The 19,711-nt window shown below is 39.4% G+C and overlaps 1 protein-coding gene across 1 annotated transcript in view; it reads left to right on the top strand.

Moving 5' to 3' along the window:
* The window catches only part of LOC101605591 (ankyrin repeat domain-containing protein 31-like), a 163,070-nt gene that overhangs the window by 29,456 nt on the left and 113,903 nt on the right, over positions 1-19,711 (top strand). The window contains exons 3-5 of the mRNA XM_045139950.1: positions 12,386-12,462; positions 13,765-13,864; positions 15,432-15,577. Coding sequence (XP_044995885.1) covers positions 12,386-12,462; positions 13,765-13,864; positions 15,432-15,577 — 323 coding nt within the window. The remainder of the gene's footprint in view (positions 1-12,385; positions 12,463-13,764; positions 13,865-15,431; positions 15,578-19,711) is intronic.

The following is a 19,711-nucleotide window of genomic DNA, read 5'->3' as shown; positions in this document are numbered from 1 at the left end:
TAATTCCCTCCCTCCCCACCCCCACACTTTCCCGTTTGAAATTCCATTCTCAATCATATTACCTCCCCATTACAATCATTGTAATTACATATATACAATATCAACCTATTAAGTATCCTCCTCCCTTCCTTTCTCCACCCTTTATGTCTCCTTTTCAACTTACTGGCCTCTGCTACTAAGTATTTTCATTCTCACACAGAAGCCCAGTCATCTGTAGCTAGGATCCCCATATGAGGGAGAACATGTGGCACTTGGCTTTCTGGGCCTGGGTTACCTGACTTAGTATAATACTTTCCAGGTACATCCATTTTTCTGCAAATTTCATAACTTCATTTTTCTTTACCGATCAGTAGAACTCCATTGTATAAATGTACCACATCTTCATTATCCACTCATCTGTTGAGGGACATCTAGGCTGGTTCCATTTCCCAGCTATTATAAATTGAGCAGCAATAAACATGGTTGAGCATGTACTTCTAAGGAAATGAGATGAGTCCTTTGGATATATGCCTAGGAGTGCTATAGCTGGGTCATATGGTAGATCAATCTCTAGCTGCTTTAGGAACCTCCACACTGTTTTCCACAATGGCTGGACCAGATTGCATTCCCACCAGCAGTGCAGAAGGGTTCCTTTTTTTCCACATCCCCGCCAACATTTATGATCATTTGTTTTCATGATGGTGGCCAATCTGACAGGAGTGAGATGGAATCTCAATGTAGTTTTAATCTGCATTTCCCTGATGACTAGTGACGTAGAACAATTTTTTAGGTGCTTATATGCCATTCGTATTTCTTCCTTTGAGAACTCTCTATTTAGCTCCTTAGCCCATTTTTTGATTGGCCTGTTTGATTCCTTATTAGTTAACTTTTTGAGTTCTTTGTATATCCTAGATATTAATCCTCTATCAGATATATAGCTGGCGAAGATTTTTTCCCATTCTGTAGGTTGCCTCTTTGCTTTTTTTACTGTGTCCTTTGCGGTGCAAAATCTTTGTAATTTCATTAGGTCCCAGTGGTTAATCTGTGGTTTTATTGCCTGAGCAATTGGGGTTGTATTCAGAAAGTCTTTGCCAAGACCAATATGTTGGAGGGTTTCCCCTACTTTTTCCTCTAGCAGTTTCAAAGTTTCCGGTCTGATGTTAAGGTCTTTAATCCATTTGGACTTAATTCTTGTGCATGGCGAGAGAGAAGAATCTATTTTCATCCTTCTGCAGATATTTATCCAGTTTTCAAAACACCATTTGCTGAAGAGGCTGTCTCTTCTCCAATGAGTATTTTTGGCATTTTTATCGAATATCAGGTGGCTATAGCTACTTGGGCTTACATCTGGGTCCTCTATTCTGTTCCACTGATCTACATGTCTGTTTTTGTGCCAGTACCATGCTGTTTTTGTTACTATGGCTCTGTAGTATAGGTTAAAATCAGGTATGGTGATACCACCAGCCTCTTTTTTGTTGCTCAGTATTATTTTAGATATTCGAGGTTTTTTGTGATTCCAAATGAATTTTTGGATTGTTTTTTTCTATTTCCATGAAGAAAGCCTTTGGAATTTTGATAGGGATTGCATTAAATGTGTAGATTGCTTTAGGTAAGATTGCCATTTTCATGATATTGATTCTTCCAATCCAGGAACAAGGGATGTTTCTCCACTTTCTAGTGTCTTCTGCAATTTCTCGCTTGAGTGTTTTAAAGTTCTCATTGTATAGATTCTTTACTTCCTTGGTTAGGTTTATTCCAAGGTATTTTATTTTTTTTGATGCAATTGTGAATGGGAGTGATTCTCTGATTTCATCCTCTGTGTGTTTGTTGTTAGCATATATGAAGGCTACTGATTTCTGTGTATTTATTTTGTATCCTGCTACATTGCTGTAGGTTTTGATCAGCTCTAACAGCTTGCTAGTAGAGTCTCTAGGGTCCTTTATGTATAGAATCATGTCATCTGCAAATAATGATAACTTGATTTCTTCCTTTCCAATTTGTATCCCTTTTATGTGTGTCTCTTGCCTTATTGCTATGGCTAAGACTTCCAAAACTATATTAAATAGAAGTGGAGACAGTGGACACCCTTGTCTTGTTCCTGATTTTAGTGGAAAAGCTTCCAGTTTTTCCCCATTTAGTAATATGTTGGCTGTAGGCTTGTCATAAATAGCCTTTATTATATTGAGATATGTTCCTTCTATTCCCAGTCTCTGTAGGACTTTTATCATGAAGGGATGTTGGATTTTGTCAAATGCTTTCTCTGCATCTAATGAGATGATCATGTGATTTTTGTCCTTCAACCCATTTATGTAATGTATTACATTTATAGATTTGCGTATGTTGAACCATCCCTGCATCTCTGGGATAAAGCCTACTTGGTCAGGGTGAATGATCTTTTTGATATACTCTTGTATTCTGTTTGCCAATATTTTGTTGAGAATTTTTGCATCTATGTTCATGAGGGAGATTGGTCTGTAATTTTCTTTTTTTGTTCTATCTTTGCCTGGTTTTGGTATCAGGGTGATGCTGGCCTCATAGAAGGAGTTTGGTAGGGTTCCTTCTTTTTCTATTTCCTGGAAAAGCTTAAGAAGCAATGGTGTTATCTCTTCCTTAAAAGTCTGGTAAAATTCAGCAGTGAATCCATCCGGGCCTGGGCTTTTTTTAGTTGGGAGATTATTGATAACTGCTCGGATCTCCATGTTTGTTATAGGTCTATTTAAGTGATTAATCTCATTTTGATTTAATTTAGGTAGGTCATATAGATCAAGGAAATCATCCATTTCTTTCAGATTTTCATACTTTGTGGAGTATATGCTTTTATAGTATGTCCCTATAATTTTTTTAATTTCTCTGGAATCTGTTGTGATGTTACCTTGTTCATCTCTGATTTTATTAATTTGTGTCTCTTCCCTCTTTCTTTTGGTCAGATTTGCTAAGGGTTTATCAATCTTGTTTATCCTTTCAAAGAACCAACTCTTTGTTTCATTAATTCTTTGGATTGTTCTTTTTGTTTCTATTTCATTAATTTCTGCCCTAATCTTTATTATTTCTTCCCGTCTACTACTTTTTGGTTTGCCTTGTTCTTATTTTTCCAAGGCTTTAAGGCGAAGCATTAGGTCGTTTACTTGCGACCTTTCTAATTTCTTAATATAGGCACTTAAGGCTATAAATTTACCTCTTAGAACTGCCTTCATTGTGTCCCAGAGATTTTGGTATGTTGTGTTCTCATTATCATTTGACTCTATAAATTTTTTGATTTCCTTTTTGATTTCTTCATTGACCCACTCATCATTTAGTAGTGTATTGTTTAGCTTCCATGATTTTGTGTATGCTCTATAGCCTTTCTTGCTACTGATTTGTAGTTTAATTCCATTGTGGTCAGATAGAATGCAAGGAATTATTTCAATTTTCCTGAATTTGTTAAGATTTGCTTTGTGTCCTAATATATGGTCTATTTTAGAGAATGTTCCATGTGCTGCTGAAAAGAATGTATATTCTGCAGCCTTTGGATGAAATGTCCTGTATATATCTGTTAGGTCCATTCCTTCTATGACCTCATTTAGTCCAGATGCCTCTTTGTTTATTCTTTCCCTGGATGACCTGTCAATTGATGAGAGTGGGGTGTTAAAGTCACCCACCACCACCGTGTTTGGTGTTATCTGTGACCTTAGTTCTAATAGTGTTTGTTTGACGAATTTGGGAGCCCCCATGTTAGGTGCATATATGTTTAGGATTGTAATGTCCTCCTGTTGTAGTGTGCCCTTAATCAATATAAAGTGACCTTCCTTATCTTTTTTGACTAACTTCGGACTAAAGTCCACCCTGTCTGATATTAGGATAGCAACCCCTGCTTGTTTTCTAGGCCCATTTGCTTGAAACACCGTCTTCCAACCTTTCACCCTAAGATAATGTCTATCCTTTGTAGAAAGGTGAGTTTCTTGAAGACAACAAATTGTAGGATCCTGCTTTTTAACCCAGTCTGCAAATCTATGTCTTTTCGTTGGGGCATTGAGACCGTTGATATTAAGAGATATTATTGAAAGGTGTGTATTTATGTTTGCCATTTGTGTGTGTGTGTGTGTGTTACTTGTTCTACCTGTGCTCTCTTCTGTTAACTGGTATTTGAGTATGGCTGGTTTTTTCTAGGTTCCTTATATGTGTGCTTTTCCTTTTGTTCAGCATGGAGGATTCTATCAAGTATTTTCTGTAGAGCTGGTTTTGTCTTCAGATATTCCTTTAACCTGCTTTTGTCATGGAATGTCTTTATTTCTCCATCTATTTGGATGGATAACTTTGCAGGATAAAGTAACCTTGGTTGACAGTTGTTATCTTTCAGAACTTGGAATATATCACTCCAGGCCCTTCTGGCTTTAAAAGTTTGTGTTGAATAATCTGCTGTAATCCTGATGGGCTTGCTTTTGTAGGTAACTTGATTTTTCTCTCTAACTGCTTTCAATATTTTTTCTTTGGTTTGTGTGTTTGGAAGTTTGAGTATAATGTGGCGAGGAGAGTTTCTTTCTGGGTTTTGTCTGGCTGGGGTTCTAAAGGCTTCCTGTATCTGTATTGGCACCTCTTTCCCAATTTGGGGAAAATTTTCCTCTATGATTTTGTTGAAGATGCCTACTATGCCTCTGGAGTGGAATTCTTCTCCTTCTACTATGCCCTGAATTCTTATATTGGATCTTTTCATAGTGTCCCGAATATCTTGAAATTCCCACTCATACTTTTCTATAAGTTTGTCTTTCTCTTTGTTGGACTGCATTAGGTCTGCCACCTGATCTTCTAGCTTAGATATTCTGTCCTCTCCCTCATCCATCCTACTGGTGAGATTTTCTACAGAGTTTTTTATTTCATTAACTGTGTTCTTCATTGCTAGTAATTCTGACTGGTTTTTCTTTATTATTTCTATTTCTCTATTTATGTCTTGTATTGCCTTCTTTATTTCATTAAATTGGTGTCCTGCCTCTTCTTTGACTCCTTTGATTTCCTCTTTGATTTCCTCTTTGATTTCTTCTTTGATTGTTTTCATGTGTTCTTTGACCTCTTTGAACATATTTATAATTATTCTTTTGAACTCTTTCTCAGGCATTTCCTCTAACTCTTTCTCACTGGAGGACATTTCTGATGCATTAATACTTTTAGGTGGATTTATATCGTCTTGCTTTTTAGTGTTTCTTGTGTTATAATGTATATATTTTTGCATCTTGGATTAAGTTAATGCTTGGATTTTCTAGCTAGCTGTGTATTCTTAGCTGTATCAATTGATTTGATGTAATATATTTTCAGGGTAGGACCTTAAGGTATTAGGTGTGGCTCTTAAGACTCTCAGAGTATCTACAAAGATGTTCTTAGGGGTTGAGTTTCCCTGCTATAGGAGTATTCAAGCAGGCTGAGTGGAATAATATACTGGTAGATTCTAAAATTTAACTAAACACTGTACCCATTCCATCAAAAACAGCCCCGAGTATGTATGCAAGAGTAGTTATTATAATGACCAGATCCTCTATCAACAAAGAGGTTTAGATTTCTGGTCTGTTGAGGTATCCAAGTCAGCTTGTGACCAAGTGAGACCCTTCCCTGGTGCAATCCCAGTTACCTTGGGTGATTGTGGTCTCAGTCAAGTTGCTGCCTGGGTCGTCAGGCTGCTGTTCTGATTTCTGGAGTTGGGCACTTGCTTTTCCTACGGGGCAAACTGAGCCGCTGCTGCCGCCTCTGCAGCTGTTGTAGGTGCCACCCCCGGAGCCCCCACCGCTGCTGAAGCTGCCGTTGCCGTGTCCACCGCTGCTGCTCACCCCGAAGCCGCTGCTGCGGGATCTGTCACCGCTGCCGCTCCTGGGTCCGCTGCTGCTGGGGCCACTGGTACCAGTGCTGGAGCCGCTGAAGTTGCTGCCGAATTCTGCTCCTGCTTGGGTCCCGCCGTCAGCCCAAGTTGGCGTGGCCGGGTCCCGGGCCGCTGCTGTGTTCGCTGGAGCTGGGTTCAGGCGGCAGGGGAGGGGAGGGAGCCGCGGCTGTTCTGGTTGTATCGTTTCTCCACGTGTGCTTTTACCTCGCGGTCTGCTCCTCCCTCCGTTGCTCGCTGCCGCTCTCCCCTCACGTTTCCCGAGTTGCGGAGAGCGCAGTGTGAGGGGAAAATCCCGCACCTGGCTTGTCCTGCGGCTCGAGCCGAGAGTCCGGCGGTTTTCTGCCGCTCCGCGGTTGCGGCGGGTAGCCGAGCCGCCCCGGAGCCGCTGTTCCCGCCTGTGCAGGCTCTGGATGCTCTATAACTCTTCCACTTCTCCACTGCCGCCTCAACTTCCTATACACCTCACTTTTTAGTAAAAGTGTGTATTTTGATGAGTTTTTTTTGGTCTTTCCCCCCCCCAGGCTGTTTTGGCGTGGTACCTACGCCGCCATCTTAACCGGAAGTGAGTGCAGACAATCTTGAACTTTGAGGCTTGGCTTATGAGCTTTCTAAGGGGAAGGAAAGACTGCAGAGGACTTTGTTGGAACTGGGCTACTGGCATAAGGGCTGGCTATGTCCTGCTGCCCAGGCCCAGAGAGTTTGATCAAGGTTAAATTTGTAATGGACTGATGTGCTTGGCTAGAGATATTGGAATGAGAGGTTTAAGATTTTAAGCTGGAAAACCTCAAGTAAGTTAAAATAATTACAGGCACTGATACTGTTTTAGGTTACTAAGTCTGCTATTGTCAAACACATTATCAATCTTAAAGGAAGATGGTCCAATTGCTTTACCATGGAAAGGATACCTGAGGAAAGACTATTATAGAAGTGCAAACACTTTTGGAAAGAGTTGATTGGAGAAGGAACCTGCTTTTCAAGGTTATGATTTATTTTGTCTGTGCATTAAGAATATGGCTGTGTTCTGCACACCTGGTATTGGTTTCAGAAGCATGAAAAATATGAGTGGTCATGAATTGCACATGGTTCCAGGAGCTGCCGCTGAGATATGGCATGAGGCAGGGCATGATGCCCTGATAGGCTGAAAGAGCCTTTGGAAAATGTGAGGAGTGGTCATGAATTGCACGTGGTCCAGGAGCTGCTGCTGACATGCTGCATGAGGCAGGGCATGATGTCCTGATAGGCTGAAAGAGCCTTTGGAAGATGGACTGTGGTTTGCATGAAGACCTCAAGATGTTTTGTATATACCAGGACTGTGCAAGGGCTACCATAGAGCACATTGTTGGCCTGGGATGGAAGTGTTCCCTGGCTACTCTGCCCAGCTGGAGGGGAGTAATTGGAAAATCTGGAGACTGTCAGTCTCTGGTTGTGTTGAACTTGAACTGCAGAAGTTTGATGCTTGTTTGATGGTGGCTGAGTTTGCATTGTTTTAGTCTCTCCTTGCTGTGCCTTATACCAGTTGAAAATGTTTACTCTGTACCTTTATATGTTAGAATTGTTTAACTTGTTTGATTTTACAGGTCTTAATATCTTAAATTGGTCAAGACTGTGGGCACCTTTGAAACTGAACTGAGTACAATTTACAATGTGTGATGGTTATTAATCTTTTGGGGGCCAGGGGCGGAATGTGGTGGTTTGAATAGAATAGATGGCCCCCAATATATTCAGTTGTTTATTTGTAGTTTGCATCTGCTGGCTACCTGGCTGGAGGCAATGTCAGTGGGTGGATCTTAAGTTGTGGTGGTGGGTTTCATATTTTAATGTAAAGATATGCAGAGTGTGCCTAGATGGAGTTCCTGAGGTGTGCTGTGGCTTTTGACCTTTATGCTTGTACTTCTCTCTCTCTGCTTGGTCCTGTGAAGGCAGGCCAGCTTCTTCTGCCATTTATGGAAATTCCTCTGGATCTATAGGCTTCAATAAATATCCCTTCCTCCATAACTGTGCCTGGTCTGAAAGTTCATCTCAGCGAACCTTAAGCTGTCTGCTACAGAGACAGAAATCAGAACTTGCTTGCCTTGATAAGAATAGAAGAAAATATGGAGTTTGTGTTTCATGGGCATGCAGTTTCAGTTAAGGAAGTGGAAGCAGTTCTGGAGATGAACAGGGTTTTGTTTACACAAAGCATGAGTTACTTAATACCTTTGAAATATACTCTTACAATGCTTACGATGACCCATTTTATGTATATTTTGCCACCATAAGATGAACCCAAGAAAGACTGACATAAGAACGATCTCAAACAATAGTGTTAGCTTATTGCTCTAGATTAATATTAGTTGGAAAAAAACCACAGAACTAAACTGTTTATCTTTCTAGCACTGTGAAGATGAAACAACTCAAAATCAAGTTTCATTACAGTAAGTATAGGATGTTTTACTTCATTATATTGTACTTTTATTCTTTTTGTCATTTTTCTCATCTGAGTTTTTGTTTCCTTATGAGTTTTAGAATTATTACCTATTTTTGAGTAATCACCTCTCTAATGGTATAAATATATGGGTTTAGATAAATATTCTAGGTTGGTCTTACTTCTTAAGAAAATGAATCTGATTATGGTAAATTGAGTCTTCACTAATCTTATTTAACAAGTGAATTTATATCATAGCATAAAGGAATAATTGCAGAGTGGTTCTCAAAGTTGGTCAATGGCCTCCCTGGGAGGTCCTGGGATTCTTTTAGATTATGAGACTGAAGCACTGCCCACTGCGCTAACGTGGCACCTCGGGCAGTTCTTTCATTTCCCATACCACTTTCATCTCCCAAACCATTTTCATAATGATACCAGTATATTACCTGCTTCTTTCCATGGTATTCACATTTCATCTATAGTGCCACAGGACCAGTAAGTACAATGCTAGGCAGTGTCACCAAATAATACTTGTAGTGATCCTGTATTTTACGACCATGTACCAGCAGGTAAAAAGAATAAAACTACACAGGTGTAGTTGTGCACACCTTTGATCCCAGCATTCCGGATGTTGAGATATCACTGTGATTTAGAGACCATCTTGGGGCTCCAGAGTTTCAGGTCAATGTGGTCTACAGTGACACCCTACCTTGAAAAACACAAAAAAGTTATTAGCTTCTATGAAGTGCTTATTTTGAATATGTGTGTGTGTGTGTACATATGTATGTATGTATGTGTGTGTGTGTGTGTGTATATATGTGTGTGTATGTATATGTATGTATAAAGATATATATATATATATATATCTTTAATATTCCTTGTAATGAAATAGGAAGATGCTCAAAGCCCCTCTGCATTTTCCGAAGTATGAGGCCATAAGCACAAGTGTGCCTTATTTACTCAAGCCTAATAGGAGAACTAGCTATTATTTTTAAAAGATTGATAGAGGGGCTGGGCAGGTGGTTCAGCATTTAAAGGTGCTTGCTTACAAAGCCTGCAGGCCTGCATTCAAATTCCCAGGTGCCCACACAAAGCCACATTGGCATTTGTTTGCAGAAGCAAGGGACATTAGTGTATCCATACCTGTCCCCACCACACACATAAATACATTTAAACTAAAGTTCTTTGAGATCTTTTACATTTGTAAGAGTGAAAGGGAACTGAAGAGATGGCTCAGAAGTTAAGGTGCTTGCCCTTAAAGCCTAATGATCTGAGTTTGATCCCACATTGCCCATGTAAAGCCAGATGCACAAAGTGGTGCATGTGTCTGAAGTTGTTTTGCAGTTGCTAAAGGCCCTGCTATGCCCATGCATTCTTTTCGTCCCTCTCTCTTTCTCCTCTGGGTGTGGTGGCACATGCCTTTAATTCCAGCATTTGGGAGGCTAAGGTAGGAGGAGGATCAATGTAAGTTCAAGGCTAGCCTGACACTACATGGTGTATTCCAGCTCAGCCTGGGCTAAGGCAAGACCCTACCTCTAAAAACAAACACAAAAGGTATATATACATATACATATATACATATATATATCATTAATATATATTTTATTCATATTTTTATTTTTATTTACTCATTTGAGAGTGACAGACAGACAGACAGACAGAGAGAGATAAGAGGGAGAGAATGGAAGCACCCAGGCATCCAGCCACTGCAAACGAACTACAGATGCATGTTCTATCTTGTGCATCTGGCTTACATGGGTCCTGGGAATCAAGCCTCAAACTGGGGACCTCAGGTTTCACAGGCAAGCACTTAACCATTAAGCCATCTCTCCAGCCCCTTGTTCATATTTTCTATAAAATTGGGATAATCTACAGATATATATTTTTTTGTGTGTGGGAAAAAGAGGTTTATTTTGTCTCACAGCTTCGAAGGGAAGCTCCATGATGACAAGGGAGAATGATGGCAAGAGCAGAGGGTGGACATCACCCCCTGGCCAATATAGGGTAAGCGATAGCAACAAGAGAGTGTGCCAAACATTGGCACGGAGAAACTGGCTATAACACCCATAAGCCTTTCCCCAACAATACACTGCCTCTTGAAGGTGTTAATTCCCAAATCTCCATCACCTGGGAACCTATAATTCAGCATACCTAAGCTTATGGGGGACACCTGAATCCAACCACCACATTCTGCTCCTGGCCCCCATAAACAGATAACCATACTTGATGTAAAATGTAATACAACCATCTAATTTTAAAAGTCCCTGTAGTTTTTATCAATTCCAATGATGTTCATACATCCCCATAATCCAAGCTTGTAACTGAGCCATAATACCAAAATATAACCTCAAAAAGTCCATAATGGCACAGAATAAACATTCATACTGCAAAAGATGGCAATGGGCATAGCATAGAAATATTCAACCAGTATAAGATTTAAACAGGGCAAACATCAAACACTGTAGCTCCAAGTCCAACAACTCTAATCAATGACAAATCTCTAAGTCTGATAATTCTAACCAGCAACAAGTCTCTGGTATTCCAATTCTGCCCCTCCACCTAGGCTACTCACAGTCCTGGAAAACTTCATCGGGGCCAGCAGCTTTCTTTAGCAGCCATCTCATGGTCCTGTCATCTCCACTGGGTCTCCGCTGTAATCCACAGTTCATTCTCATGGCTCCATTGGGGCATCATGCAGGCATCCAGCAAACCTGCTTCACACTACCAATGGCTGTTTCCAAAACACAAAACCGTACTGCAAACTCAATGACCCTCTCTTTCATGCATTTTTTTAATCTTATTTAAATATTTTATTTTTATTTTTTTATTAATTAGTTTTATACTCAGTGAATACAGTCAATTTGGTACCATTGTTAGGCTCATCCATATCCTACCCCCTCCCTCTGGCCCCTCCTTGTTGAGGTACATGGGTCATGCATTCTGGAGTTAGCCCACAGTTATGGGGAGGATAAATGTCTCTGCATATCATGACCCAATGTGTGGCTCTGACATTCTTTCTGCCCCTTCTTCCATAAAATTTCCATGAGCCATGTTGGGTTCATTTGTAAACTTTAATATAATAATATGTCATAGTTATTTTCTCATGTCATTAATTTTAACATGTATTTTAATGACAATATTTCATTATGTAAGTATTGAAATTTGTTTAATCATTCATATATGATTTGACATTTTGATTACTAGCAATCTTGTCTATTGTAAGTATTTTTAGTAGTTCAAATGAAGCTTTGGTATATTTTAAAAAGTATGCCTTGAATTCTCTCTTGTAATTAATGAAAGATAGTCTCTCTTGTGGATTCAAAGTATGATTTTATTTTGTTTCCAGTTGCCTAGTTCTTCTCAAAGAATCATTTGACACTCTTTTTCTGTTGGCCTGATAAATTATCATTCTGTCTAAGTAGCTTCATCACCTCTTTTCAGAAAAGGTTCTATTGATCAGTTTGGATTTTGGACAAGAGAAAATGTGTGATTTGTTAAGTAGCTATGTGTAGTGCATAAAAACTGTTGTTAACACATCCGACATGAGAGGCCTTTTATAAAGGAAGTTGTCTTTATTACATTTATACAATAAGTTAGCCCAATGGGAAAAAGAGAAGGTTATGTTCTTCAGTTAGCTTTCAATTATCCAAAGCAAAGGATTTAAATTGCAGATTTGATTAGCCATGACCCTTTTCTTGCTTTTCAACTTTTCCTTTTAATATCCCTTCTTTGCTTATTAAGAAATTCAAGAACAACACATGATATTGGAGAAATTCCTCATCAGCAGCTTTCACTCATATCTAAAACTGTAATGCCAAACTATCAGTGTATTTAATGATGGCTGTAGCAAATGTGTGTAATTTAGACCCTCTTTCTCCCCGAGGCTGATATCCTTCTTAGGTGGACAGTCAAGTCTAGATGGGCTTTACCTTGTTTCCACACTTGAGTTCATCCATTTAGTTTATAGCTCACTCCATTTTTGTGATCACTCTGAAAGTAGATTTAACAATTTTGTAATAATTTTAATAAACATTGAATTTTGTAGCAAACAAACATGTTTGCAAATCTCTTTATATTAGAGAGTTTAAATTGTCAGTGAGAAATTTTTTCCACTTAATTAACTTTTCCCATTTTTATTAACTTGCTGATTTACTTTTTAGGATGGGAAACAATTTTCCAACATTAACTCGGACATTTTCCAAGCCTGGAGGTCCTTTGATCCACCAAAACATTGGAGGTATGTTTTCATAGTACCAATGTATAAGAAAAATCTGTCTGCCTAAAAATAGAAAACTTTAGTCAATATGGATTAACATGCAAGTAGGCTATTTACCATGCATTTTGAAATATGAAATTAATATTGTTGATCTTGGATTGTGCTGCATATATTGCCCACTGGAAAAATAGTGTAGTTGCATACCAAATATCTACTCTTTCCACTTGTGATTTTTGGGGTTCAAATATATATACATATATTTTAGTTTCCTTTCTCTATAATAATATAAATATGTGTGCTATGCCTCATATGTGCACATCTTACCCTTGGTGTAGTAACACTACAGGATGATTGTCTTGCTGTTTGAAGTGTCTCCTAGTGACTCCTACAGAGTGAAGGCTATATAATTGTCTTGCTAGGTAGTAAGCATGCACTGTGGTGGGTTTAATGTAAAATGTCCCCCACAGGCTCATGTGTTTGAATACTTAATTTTAAGATGGTGGAAATGGTCTAGCAGGTAGTGGAACCTTTAGTGCCTTGCTGGAGAAAGTGTATCACTCACTGGAGTGTAGATCTTGAGGTAGTAGCTTAGCAGACATGTGCTCTCCTCTCTCTAGTGTCTATCTACTTCATTTTCTGTAAAAAAAAAAACAACAAAAAAACAACAAAAAAACTTTTATTGACAACTTCCATACATATACACAGTATGCCATGACCATAATCCCCTCCCATCACTGGCCAAGCTGTGACAAATTATAGAAAAAGTAATTTTTGCTCCTGGAAATAAATCTTTAAAAACAAAAAGTTCCCCTCCCAGGGTTGATTTTTTTGTTCATTTATTTATCTATTTATTTGAGAGTGACAGACAGAGAAAGGCAGATACATAGAGAGAGAATGGGCATGCCAGGACCTCCAGCCACTGCAAACAAGCTCCAAACACATGCGCCCCCTTGTGTATCTGGCTAATGTGGATCCTGGGGAATCGAGCCTCAAACCGGGGTCCTTAGGCTTTACAGGCAAGCACTTAACTGCTGAGCTATCTCTCCAGCCTGAAATAAATTTTTGAAAAGATCACAAGTTCATAATAATTCTCAAAAAGCGTTGAATGCCAGACATGGTAGCACATGTCCTTAATCCCAGTACTTGGGTGCCTGAGACAGGAAGCTTGTGGTGAACTCAGTGCCAGCCTTCACAAAATTTGCATACTTTGTTTCTGTTGTTTCGAGGCAGGGTCTTATGTAACTAAGGCTGGCCTGAAACTCGCCATGTGATGAGGGATGGCCTTGAGATACTGCCTCTGTCTCCTAAGTTCTGGTGTTTCAGGTGTGTACAACCACACTCGGGGAAAGCACAACACAAGCAGGAAGCTGGCTCACGTTGTCATATACCTGCAGCATGAAAGTGCAACCTCTTTGAACTCTCGGTGAGCTAGATCAATTAACCTTAAGGTTAGTGGAGTTGAAGTCATGAGGCACTGAAGCAGTCCTTCATATTCTACATGAGATATCCATGCCTAACTCCAGATAGCATGCAAGCTGCATTATGTCTCATGAAGAAGATGAAATAAAGTAGATACAAGTTTTCCTTTTGTAGTTATAAATACTCAGAGCAGTTCAGCTGAAATAATTAGGCTTTCTTTTTTCTAAACCCATTTCAAATAGTTAAAATTAAGCTGGGCATAGTGGTTCACACCTTCAGTCCCTACACTCAAGAGGCAGAGGTAGGAGGATCACTGCTAGTACGAGGCCAGCTTGGAACTATATAGTGAATTCCAGGTTAGTCCTGGCTAGAGTGAGACACCACTGTGACAAAAACAAAAACAAAAAAATATAATTAAACTTTTATTTGGATATTAAATATTTTAAGAAATTAAGAATATTTTACCTTTCTAATAATACCTTTACTTCAGTATACTGACAAATTTATAAAATATTTGATCTATCACTTTAATTGTTTAATAGAATTAAAGTTTTGTGATTATAAAATACTGATGGAAATGTTGTTTTTTACTTTTTGTTGACAGCTTCCATAATTATAGACAATAAGCCATGGTAATCCCCTCCACCACTGTCCCTTCTCAATTCCACCCTCCGTCATATCCCCTCCCCCTTTCAATATGTCTGTCTTAGAGCCATAGGAAGGGTAGTATGGCTTGCAATGCAGTCTTTCTAAATGGCGTTGATATTCATCACCTTGCAGTGCCTGATACTACCTATACAAGAATTTCATAATAGGAGGAAAAGATATCAGAATAAAAGAAAAAGGTGTTTATAATGATTTAATAAAACTATGACAATGGGACTGGAAAGAGAGTTCAGTGGTTAAGGCACTTGCACATAAAGCCTTACTACTGAAGTTTAGATCCCTAGTATGCACATAAAGCCAGATGCATGAAGTGGCACATGTACTGGAGTTGTTTGCAGTAGCTGGAGGCCCTGATGCACCCATTCTCTCTTGTTGCTGGGAGTGGTGGGTATATAACCTTAATTCTGGCACTCAGGAGACAGAGATAGGAAGATCTCTGTAAGAGCAAGGCTAGCCTGCCACTACATAGAGACTTCCAGATTAGATTTGGCTAGAGCAAGAGCGGATCTTGAAAAACAAACAAAGAAAAAAAAAGTATAATAAAATACTGTTCTCTTCTAGGACCTGAAGGTGAAAATTTGCCACACCACCAAAAGGTTAGTTTATGTAATAGAGACTGACTATGTGATCATGAATTTAGATTTTTTTTTTGAAAGCATGTTAAGGTTTTAGATATATTTAGATCCTCTTCTAGGCAGTCAGATGACTAAAGCATATCTGAGAAGAGATCTATGCTCATCTAAAAACCTCTTCCAGTATTTTTTTCACTAATAAAATAGTATTTTCCTGATCTGTTTCTCACCTACCACTGCAAATATCCTAGTGTTTTTTCGGAGGAGCGATAAGACATGGCAGAAGTATTGTCTGGTAATCTTCATGTTGCCCTGTTTGCTTTAATGATTCAGATTACTTTCCAGTGCTCCTGGTGGTCATGTGATAAGTGCCTCCTCCATCACTGCTTCTGCTCTCAGCTATGGGGAATCAAAGTGCTCTATGACTGGTTCTGCCTACAGTGGACTCAAACGCATCTATAGGGATATCAGGTGCTCAAGTACCTTCCCAGGATAGCCCTACCATACCTGGGCCTTACCTAATCTTGGGTACCTTACACACTTCATATCACTAAACTTGTTTTATTCAAGTAAGGATTCCAAAATCAGGAGGATGAACATAAAACTTTGGAATTCAATCAAGGGGTAAGTTTGTTGTCTACCACTATAAAATACTAATACTATGAGTTATACTGAGAGCAATGATGGTTTATGGATGCATATACTTGGATAGTTCTGCATAAATATATTCTTCTTTCTTCTTTCACGCCTTCACACATCTGTAATACCTGACCCAAGAAGTTTCTTGTTTTGCATCTATTTTAGGTGACTTGTAGTATTTTTTAAAATTTATTTTTATTAGATATGGACATATTTAGTATGTAAACAAAACATGTTGGCACCGTCCTTTTCTTCCTTCTGTCCCTTTTCTGAAGAGGCCCTCCTTGTTGGTGATGCAGGTCAACTGCATGGGGATTGTGGGTCAAGTATTATGGGGGCAGACATCAGTTATGGTGGAGAGGTAGTGTCTCTGTGCAATATGTCCCAACTTGTGACTCTAACAATCTTTCCACCCCCTCTTCCACAAATTTCCCTGAGCCATGTTGGGTGTGTTTTAAGTCTACTTCAGTGATGGGCTCTTGGGATCCTCTGGATCTCTGCTTTGGTAGGTGTTGATTGTCCTCAGTGTCTACCTCCTACATCCTTTTGCTGATTTCAGCTTAACTAAGAGAGCAGCACTCTTGCTTATTTCCCCAATTCCTCTGTGGTTTCAGCTGGAGCCGGGGTGGAATGTGCTGGGCTGTTTATCTCCTCAGATCCTGCTCCCTTCAGAAACAGAGTAGCAGAATCTCCAACAGAGAGTGAAGTCAGCACCAGTTAAATGGAATAACAGTTATTAATTTTAAGAGAATTTAAAGGGTTTGAACCCTCTTATATGCAAGACTATTGGGAGCTTGACATTGGGAAGCAAAATGATTATCTAGATGTGATTCTGACTTGTTTGCCAGTTCCAGATATGGAATCCAAGAGCAGTTGGTTATGCACCTTGGCTGTGTGCCACTTCTGCACTTGTGTGAGCATCATGTCAGGTTGTTTGCTTTTGAGTTGTGTATACTTTGAGTTTCTCAGACAGATGTTGGCCACTTTCCCCCAGTAGCTTATGTAGCACCTTCCAGCATTAGATGGGCTAATTGTCGGGGGACTGGCTCACTTCCGGATTCCAATCAGGTCTCTCCATTGTTCCTGCTGACATATGGTGTCTTCAGCAGTAGGGTCTGTCCATTAACCTCAGGTGGGTAATTAGGTGCTGTGACAGAAGTCTGTCTTGTTTGTTTTGGGAGATCTGGTAGGTCTCTCTGATCAACGTCTCATTGTGGAAATAATCCACAACCTGGTACAGGGAAGTACAGACCAGCACCAAAGGAAAAGAAAAAAAGAAAAAGAGAAGAAAGAGAAACAGGAGAAATGTAAGGTTAGGCTTCTTCTCACCCTTTCCAGTGCCCTTCGATTCAGGTGCTCCCCCTAAGAACCTTTTGAGGGTTCCACTTGTCTAATTTGTATAACTTTCAGGATATAGGATTCTATGTTACCAGTTCAATTTGGGTTCATTTTTGTGTCCCCCCACTCTTCCCCTTCTCCCACACCCCACCCTCCCTATAGAGCAAGCTTCAAGATGCCAATCAGGTATGTCAGCAACTTGGGCTGATCTAGGTTGGGGACTGCAGATGAGTGAGACCATGTGATGATTGTCTTTCTGTGATTGTGGGAGTTCACTTATAATGATGTATTCCAAGTTCAACCATTTTTCTACAAATTTCATTGTGTCATTTTTTTCTTCCTCCTGAGTAGAATTCTATCATGAAGATATATCACACCCTCATTATCCATTCATCCAATTATGGACACCTGGGTTCATGGTACTTCTTAGCTATTATGAAGTGAGCAGTTATAAAAATGGTTGATCAAATATCTCTGAACTGAGATGTGGAGCTTTTAAGGTAAATGCACAGTACAAGAATAGCAGAGTCAGTTGGTGACTCTATATTCATCCTTTTCAGGAGTCTCCATCATGATTTCCATAGTGGTTGTACCAGCTTACGTATCCACCAACAGTGAATGAGGGTTCCTATTTCTCCACATCATCACCAACATTTGTTTTCATTTGATTTTTTTTTTTTTAATGTTTGCTATCCTTACTGTGGTGGAATCTCATAGTTGTTTCAATTTTCATTTCCCTGATGGTTCAAGAAGTTGAACATTTCTTAAGTGTGTGTTATCCATTTGCAATTCTTCCTCTGAGAACTCCCCACTTGGTTATCTACCCCACTTTTGGAGTGGGTTGTTTAATTTTTAATTGTTTAGTTTTTTGAGTTCTTTGTAGATTCTAGATATTAGGGTTCTGTCAGTGGAATAGCTAGCAAAGATTTTCTCCTGTTCAGTGGATAATCTATTGGCTGTTCTTATGGTATGTTTGTCTATGCAAATGCTTTTTACCTTCATGAGATCCCATTGGCTGAGTGCTTGTTTAATTTCCTGGGCTGCTGGGGTTTTGTTCATGAAATCTTTTCTCAGGCCTATATCATGGAGAGGACCTCCTATTTTTTCTTCCAGTACTTGAAGAGTTTAAGGTCTTATATTGAGGCCTTTAATCCATTTGGACTTGATTTTTGTACATGGTGAAATAAGTGTGTCTAATATTATTTTTTTACATATGGGCATCCAATATGTCCAACAGCATTTGTTGAAGATGCTGCCTTTCCTCCAGTGTACATTATTGGCACTTTTATCAAATTTCAAGCAACTATAGCTACTTGACCTAAGGTCTGGCTCTTCAGTTCTGTATCACTGATATATGTTTCTGTTTTTTTTTTAATTTTAATTTTATTTATTTATTTGACAGAGAAAGGGAGAGAGAGAGAAAGAATGGGCGTGCCAGGGCTTCCAGCCATTGTAAATGAATTCCAGATTCGTTCACCCCTTTGTGCATCTGGCTAACGTAGGTCCTGGGAAATCAAACCTGAGTCCTTTGGCTTTGCAGGCAAATGCCTTAACCACTAAGCCAGCCCTCCAGCCCTGTTTCTGTTTTTTATTCCAGTCTCTTGCTGGTTTTTTTTTTGTTGTTGTTTGTTTGTTTGTTTTCACTAGGGCTTTGTAATAGTTTTACATGAGGCATGGTGATACTGCCAGATGGTTTATTTATTTAGTTAGTTAGTTTTTGCTGAGGATATATTTGGAAATCTGAGGCCTTGTGCCATTCCATATGAATTTTGAAATCATTTTTTCGGTCTCTGTGAAGAATGATGCTGGTATTTTATTGGTATTGCATTAAACTGTGCATTGCTTTTGGTAGAATTGCTATTTTCACAATATTAATTCTACTTATCCAGGAGCAAAGCAGGCCTTTCTATCTTTTCAAGTCCTCCTGGATTTCTTTCTTGAGTTTTTTTTTTTTTTTATGTTTTCATTATATAAGTCTTTCACATTCTTGGTTAGTGTTATTCCAAGGTATTTAAATTTTTGTTGCTACTCAAAATGAAACAGCCTTGCTGATTTCTTCCTTTGTATATTTGTCTTTTGCATATAGAAAAGCCACTGTTTTTTGTGCATTGATTTTGTATCCTGCCAGTTTACTGAAGGAATTTATCACCTTCAATGTTTTGAGATGGAGACCAGAGAGCTGGGAGGAGACAGGATACAGGGGTCTGGTGTACTCACACTACTCAGCAGTGCCCATCAACACACTGAGCGGGCAGGGGACCCAGACCAGGGAGATGGGAGGAACCAGGAGACAGGGGTCTGTCCTGCTCACTCAGCACCCCTATGCCTGCCTGCACACTGTCTACGTAGGGAACCCAGACCAGGTAGCTGGGTGGAGCCAGAAGACAGGGTCTGGCTTACTCACCCCACTCTGCCAAACCCACCTTCACACTCTCCGCACAGCTGGTAATCTTGACCCCAGTAATTATTCCTTCTCAAATACTCACTTTTTCCACTGGCTATGTAAATATCCTCATGTCTTATATGCTCAAATGTTAATAGATCATCCATAAAAATCATTCTTTTTGGACAAAAATGTCCTAAGACAATGATTTGCAATGTACATTCTTTGAAAAATCCTCTGAGAAAGCAACTTT

The sequence above is a fragment of the Jaculus jaculus genome, chromosome X, assembly GCF_020740685.1.
Source record: "Jaculus jaculus isolate mJacJac1 chromosome X, mJacJac1.mat.Y.cur, whole genome shotgun sequence".
Classification (NCBI taxonomy): Eukaryota; Metazoa; Chordata; class Mammalia; order Rodentia; family Dipodidae; genus Jaculus; species Jaculus jaculus.
The sequence above is the reverse complement of the archived record's forward strand: the minus strand, read 5'-3'. Positions and strand labels throughout refer to the sequence as shown.